Source organism: Orbicella franksi, chromosome 13 (genome assembly GCF_964199315.1).
Source record: "Orbicella franksi chromosome 13, jaOrbFran1.1, whole genome shotgun sequence".
Lineage (NCBI taxonomy): Eukaryota > Metazoa > Cnidaria > Anthozoa > Scleractinia > Merulinidae > Orbicella > Orbicella franksi.
This window is the reverse complement of record NC_138157.1, coordinates 18,196,933-18,203,239: the sequence shown is the minus strand read 5'-3', so window position 1 is coordinate 18,203,239 and position 6,307 is coordinate 18,196,933. Positions and strand designations below refer to the sequence as shown.

General features: G+C 41.9%; 1 protein-coding gene across 2 annotated transcripts; it reads right to left on the bottom strand.

Moving 5' to 3' along the window:
* Positions 1-114: 114 nt before the first annotated feature.
* Positions 115-5,090, bottom strand: LOC145466752 (uncharacterized). Of its 2 annotated transcripts, XM_081450459.1 has the most exons (4): positions 3,587-5,090; positions 2,918-2,981; positions 1,869-2,276; positions 115-1,064 (listed from the first exon to the last, which is right to left on the bottom strand). In XM_081450459.1, the coding sequence occupies exons 2-4, from the start codon at positions 2,966-2,968 to the stop codon at positions 444-446; spliced, it is 1,080 nt and encodes a 359-aa protein (XP_081306585.1). In that variant the 5' UTR covers positions 2,969-2,981; positions 3,587-5,090; the 3' UTR covers positions 115-443. The 2 variants fall into 2 exon arrangements, with proteins under 2 accessions (XP_081306585.1, XP_081306586.1); XM_081450460.1 differs by lacking the exon at positions 3,587-5,090 and having other exon boundaries at positions 2,918-2,995.
* Between the last annotated feature and the right edge of the window lie 1,217 nt (positions 5,091-6,307).

Genomic DNA, 6,307 nt, shown 5'->3' with positions numbered 1-6,307 from the left:
ACGTAAGAACAGATGTACATAGCATATCGAAACTCTCATCTCTTCTATCAATATCAAATAACTCAAAATACAGTCTTTCATTTTATATAGCTTTACATATGATTACACCAGAAGCTTTCTGATTACACGCACTGACATGTCGACACTGTTCACACCAAAAATAAAAAGTGGAACAAAGTGTATAACTGTGATTGAATTATGCTATTCCGTTTCCGTTAGTCACGATCTTACACATTAAAATATTAAATTGAATACTGTTCGCTGTACAATGTGCCTTTTGCAGCATCTAAAGCGCAAGGCACTTCGAGTTGACTGCTTTTGTTCCCGATGACTGTATCTGTGTTGAAACTCCAACTGTATGATCATAAACAACTTGTCATTTACGTCACGTTTATGTTACCTAATGCAGGTTACAGATGACACAATTTTTCATTAGCATTCACTTATTTATAAAGAGAAGATGGCCCCAGCAGTTCGTCCAGCACACGGGCTAAGTGAGTGTTCTCGTAACTTTCTTCACTCCGTTTCTCCTTACTTGCAGTTGACTCATTTTTATTAGATGAAATTTGCTCGTTGCTTTTGCCCATAAAGACGTTCGCTACAACACCTTCGCTGCTTGAATTGTGAGAAGCCCTTGTTGCCAATCCTTCGCCGAAAGATTCGGGTCCAGTGTTTTTCGCGCTGCCCAGCTGAGGTAAGTGCAATTCTCTCCGTTGTATTTGGATGTCTCTTTTCCTACGCGATGGTAGAATGACCCCAGAAACGTCAGGAATGCATTCGTGCCACACTTTGAGATACTTGGACCCACTTGGAACACTTTCCAAGAATGGCATGTTGGCTTCCACGTCGCAAGTTTGCTGCTTTGCACAGCGCTTCCTTATTTGGTCAGTTACTTGACTTGAGTCTGTGTCTGCGATCAGCGGTAGAGAAGATAAATCGGCAGACGTCGAGTTAGCGCATGTCACGGAGTTGCTTCCTCCCCAACGAGCTTGCGTTACTTTGACTCGTTTGCCAGCGTTGCATTGCAGTAACGCTCGTTTACCAGCGCATACCACTGTCACGTTCTGCGGAAATGAGAATTTACATGAAGTCCTTACCTCCAGCCCTTATGGTAACGGTTCGGCTAATTCAGTTGCTAACTGCGGTACACCCACTTGTGTCAGGCAAACGAAATGATATGTTAGAATATGGGAGTTAAGCCGTCGCTTCGTTTATCCCTGTTAGAACTGGATACCATATCAAAAAATAACTTGAAAAGGAGGTTACCTTGGGGAAAAGGCAAATATGGGGAATTAACTCTCTTATTCTTCATTATTCCTTGCCATTAGAATTTCCAAAACTAAAGTGAACTTCGAACGGAAGGAGACCATGTCAAGGAACCCTCAAAACTAACTACTCTCACCATTCTGGTAAATTACTATTTTTACCACAATTGCTACTAATCTCGCGATCTGATTGGTTAATTTGCCGTTGTCGATAAGAGTTCAGACAACGCTGCTCGCGTCAATGTGTCACGCTCTTGGTCAAGCTCTGAAAAAAACATTTTCTTTGACGTTGATATTGTGGAAAAAACAAATCGAATGCGGTTTGGCGTTATCTGTACTCTTATCGACAAAGATATGCGTCATCACAGCGGTCACTGCGCCTCGTGAGTCCACAACATTCGATTTGTATTTTACCACAATATCAACGTCAAAGAAAACGTTTTTTCAGAGCACCAACAAAACGTATTTCACATTGATTATCCCAAGAGCCCTTAAAAATAACTTTAGACATGACGGTCAAGGTTATCGCTTGCTGTTTCCTTGTCAGTGGGCGGAATAAGAGGTAAAGGATGGGTATTCCAGCCATTTACCAGTTCAACCTACCGTTTGGACATTATACAAAGGTGTGAATATGTCCGTGGTAATCTTCCACATTGGATATCCGGGATATCCTGGCATTCCAACCTGTCCTGGAAGGCCCCCGAATCCTGCCCCTCCTTTCAACCCCGGGGGCCCCGGGGGCCCCGGAGGCCCGGGTGGACCAGGCGGGCCAGGCGGACCAAACCTCCCAGGGGGACCGGGCCATCCTGGCATGCCAGGGGAACCTGCAAGTCCCATGCTCCCTACGGGGCCTTTTGGTCCGGGAGGTCCCTGCGGCCCCGCTACACCCTTGATGAAAAATCCCATGGAAATGTCTTGGTTGAGAAGGTCGAATGTTTGTATGGAATTCAGAATTTCCTGGGTGACTTCCTCACCAAGTCTGGGCCATTGCTCTCTCGGAATATGAATGAGCTAAAAATAAAGAGAGGACATTAATAAAAATAACATCAAGCAAGCAAGCAAGCAAGGTTTAAATTTCGGGAAAAAGCTACCAGGAAAGCAGTAAGGAACCTCATTATTTAATGACAGCAAATATACAGCCTGCCAATATGGTCCCCTCACGCTACCCGTAGGTCCAACGAGTGTTCTACGAGCGTGTCTCTCGCGGGATACGCTCGTGTGCGCGATATAAGAGAGACGGGTATACAAGCAGGTATGAACAGGTTTGGAATTCAGCTTGGGTCAAAGGAAGAAAAGATGGGAACGAACTGTACGTTGTTTCATTTCTAAAGAATTGCTCTTTTTAAAATAGATATTCCTGTATCTTGGATTTATCAATTCAAGTTTAAAAACGTTGCAAGACACAAGAGAGTTCACTTGTCTTCTGTTTTGGCGGCTTTGATATGTATGCATAATTTAGGAGTACAGATAAACTGGGGCAGGTTCTTGAATTGCAGTGACATCGTAAAGGGCAAACTTGATGGTAACTCTAATTAAGTCTTCCTTTTAACATTTGAATCTGTAAAATAAACCTCGTACTCGAAAATGTATCAAATTATCACTAAGGCCTTTCACAAGAGCGATATCTTAAAAAAAACACTTCTTTTACTAACCTTAACACCAACAACCAGTTGCAAAAACAAAATCACCCTGAAATGTTCCATGGTGGTTTGATCTCTGAGAGCAAAATAAAAGTATTTAAAATGACTGTATAGAACTCGGTAGAAATATTACTTTAAATCAAATCAGCCTTTCATTCCTTTTTAGGGCTTTATACGATTCCCGAGTTTTGAGAGTTTTGTCAGATTTAAGTTGCTTTATAAAAATTGTACGATTTAACGACTATAAGTTCATAGCTTGTACTGTGATAACGACAAGCGCTAGAACTAAAATTCTAATTTATACTGACGATTTAATGCATGTCGAATTCAGTAAAATGTTTTCGTTTCAATAAGGGATCAATGCGGGGTTTCAACTTTAAAATGTTTTTGCTTAGCAATAACGATGTTTATAAAGTTCGTATTGGCATAATTAACTATAACGTAAGGTTGGGAAGAAATACTCCTTTGGTAGTTTAATTCGAAATTATATTGACTCGCGATTACAAATTTTCGTGGAATGCGACGTTCACTTTACTAATACCAGACGATTGATTTTTAACGCTCGCAAAAAAATTGCCTTTACAGATTTTTGGAAGGCGCTGTAGCGCTCTCTCTACCGTTTGATCAAGGCCACGAATAAACCTTAACAAATGAAGCTACTAGAGAACACTTGGTACTTACCCGATTTGGAATGAAAATGTCAAAACTACACCATGTTCAAGTGAACTCTCTCTCTGCGGTAAAACTCTAAAGTTCGACAGTAAATAGTAGTTACCGTCAGTTGATATTTAGAATGTGTTTTAAACGAGATCCACAAATCTTCGCGGGTAACGAGTCTATGACGTCATTGCCAAGTTGCCACCAAGTTGTTTATAAAATGTATGCTCGCGACAGACAGGACGGCCTAGGGGGAAGCCTGCAAGGAGACAAACGTTTAGAGCTTTTCTGGCCAAACATCATGATTGATATGCAAAGTTCAGAGTCTCCAACTTTAAGTTACCTCGCCTTCTCTGACCGCGATAAGCAACGAGGGTAATTTAGGAATCGTGATAGTCTATTCCCTGGTAATAAAGATTTCAATTGCTACTTTGCTATCACTCTTCTCGCTCCGCCCTCGACACTCCTCCATAGGGAAACTGCAAGGTCTGACTCAGCACTTATGCGGCCAGCAATTAATTTTCATAGAAAAGGTAAAAAAAGAAAGCTAAATTGAACGTCTGTAATCACTTCCCACTATAAAGACTAAGTTGAAACTAATAACGTCACATAAGGTAAAGTCCATGTCGGGCTAAGCGGCCCATACAGGCGGAACTTATCCTGTTTTCTAAAGTATTAAGCGACTAAGCCCATCAAAGGGCTACCCCCTACATTATATTTTGCCAGTACCTATTTATAAACCTGAGTGAGCAAGAACAGAACGCAAAGACCCCGGCAAGGGCTTAAACTTGAACCGCTCGATTCAGAGTCTAGCGCTAACCATTGGATACACTAGCCTGCGTTTTTCCCGCCTGCAGAATCCTGATTGATTAATTTAAATTTCAGGCGCGCCGGCCGTATGCAAGGATAGAAAGCGTTCCCCTGCGAAGAGCTACGCTCCAATTTGCGCGCCGGAAAGCTTGCTGTACGGGTTATAGGCCCTCACGATAACGTCACACGCAGGCCAAGAATTTGAAAGAGCAGAGAAAAGAGAATTGTAATCGAAAACCAAGGCAACCATAACTGGCCAACCACAGCGCGTGCAACTGCCACAATGGACCAATTAGAACTCTTTGTAGGTCCTTAACATTATTTTTCAAGCGCGGGAAAAGTTTGTTTGATTTTGCATCTGATTACCTGAGAAAACGATATGTTTGTCGTTTTGGTTGCATCGCATATACTCCCGAAACTAATTACACTTATCAAATTGACTTCAATTTTTTATGCGTCTGTCCTGTTATTGATCATGAATTTCGTCATAATATTGTCCAAGTAGCTGTGCATCCACGAGGCGAATTACAAATTCACCAATGAGCGCACGAGAATTTCTGCATTCATTGTAAAAACACATTTCGAGCCAGTCACCTGAGGACTTAAAACGTAAAACCAAAGAAGACAGAAACTGCTTTTGACAAAGGACTGAAACCTGCGGTAACGAATGAAATGGGAGCTGCCGAACGATAACTACAGGAACAAAGCGAGCTCCTCCCCCCCCTTCATTGAGGGAAGATTTACTCACTTGGCAAGTAGGAGACTAGGAACACAGCGGGATTAAAGTTCCTTAATTTAAAATCATGCTAGGACGAATTGCTAGATGGTATAGATCACCCTAAATGATTCCCACTGTGAAATTTTCTTTCCTAACAGTGAAAAGTGTGGAAAACATGTCACAACAAACTTGAACCGTGACGTGTTAACGGCTGTCGACGGGGGCATAAATTATAAAGACCAGTCTTTCATCTACATCTACATTCATAATCTGCAAAGGGATTAAACCTATCACTGCAGATATGAAAGAAAAAAACAACAGAAATGTAACTAAATCAATTTTGGGATAAAAATAAGAGATGAGACTGGCTCTACACGCCTCAGCACTCGGTTGGTCTATAACTTAGACTTGTTGCTTCGTGTTTACAGTTTAAATACCGGCTGGCTTTGTTAGTGGGGAAGTGGTAACATAAACTGTAATATGTCAATTCAAGTTTTGGCCAATTTGCGACTGTTTTTAATTAACAGTACAGTGGAGCTACGCCAGCTGAGGCCATAATTTTTCCGTTGGGCCGAATTAAGAGGACTGAGGGGGGGCATGCACTGAGTCATAAAATACCCCTAGCCATCCTAAGACCTAGATAACGTTGACGTGTTTGCCTCGTTTAAGAAAACGGCCAGTTTGAGAATTAATGGTTGTTAAAAGGGAGAGGGAAAACAAATATTGTTTGATAATAATATGATGATATCATCCCAGACTAAAGTGGGGAAGGCCCACCCTGTTCATTGGCATATACCTCTACGCAGTTTCTAAGGCCTCGACCGCACCACGCATGAGAAATTTGAAAACGCAGCTTTATTTCTAAGGTTAGGCCTACCGTCCACACTAATCCGTCACGCAAACGGAGCTTTTTGAGAACGCTCTTTAAACCAGAGGAATTTGGAAACGCCGGCTTTTCGTTTTCGTGTGGAGGGAAAACATTTTGAAAACGATGACATCACGATAATCACGTGATTTCCCTTCCCGCGTTTTCCTCAAACACAAATCCAAAATGACCGGTGATTGCTGCGTTTTCAAATTTGTCCGGCGTAGTGTGGACGGAAAACATTTGATGCGTTTTCAGATTGAAATCTCCGGCGTAGTATGGACGGCGACTAATATAAAGCCATCTCTGCCCCTTTCCAAGCTCAACATTTCATTTACGTATGAAAAACTCG

Bases quoted from the DNA above. Each gene is read 5' to 3' on its own strand.
- LOC145466752 (XM_081450459.1), bottom strand. From the start codon at position 2,968: ATGGAACATTTCAGGGTGATTTTGTTTTTGCAACTGGTTGTTGGTGTT. The intron at 2,277-2,917 runs GTTAGTAAAAGA...CTTTATTTTTAG, and splicing joins AACTGGTTGTTGGTGTTAAG to CTCATTCATATTCCGAGAGA. The intron at 1,065-1,868 runs GTAGGTTGAACT...TCATTTCCGCAG, and splicing joins CTTTGTATAATGTCCAAACG to AACGTGACAGTGGTATGCGC.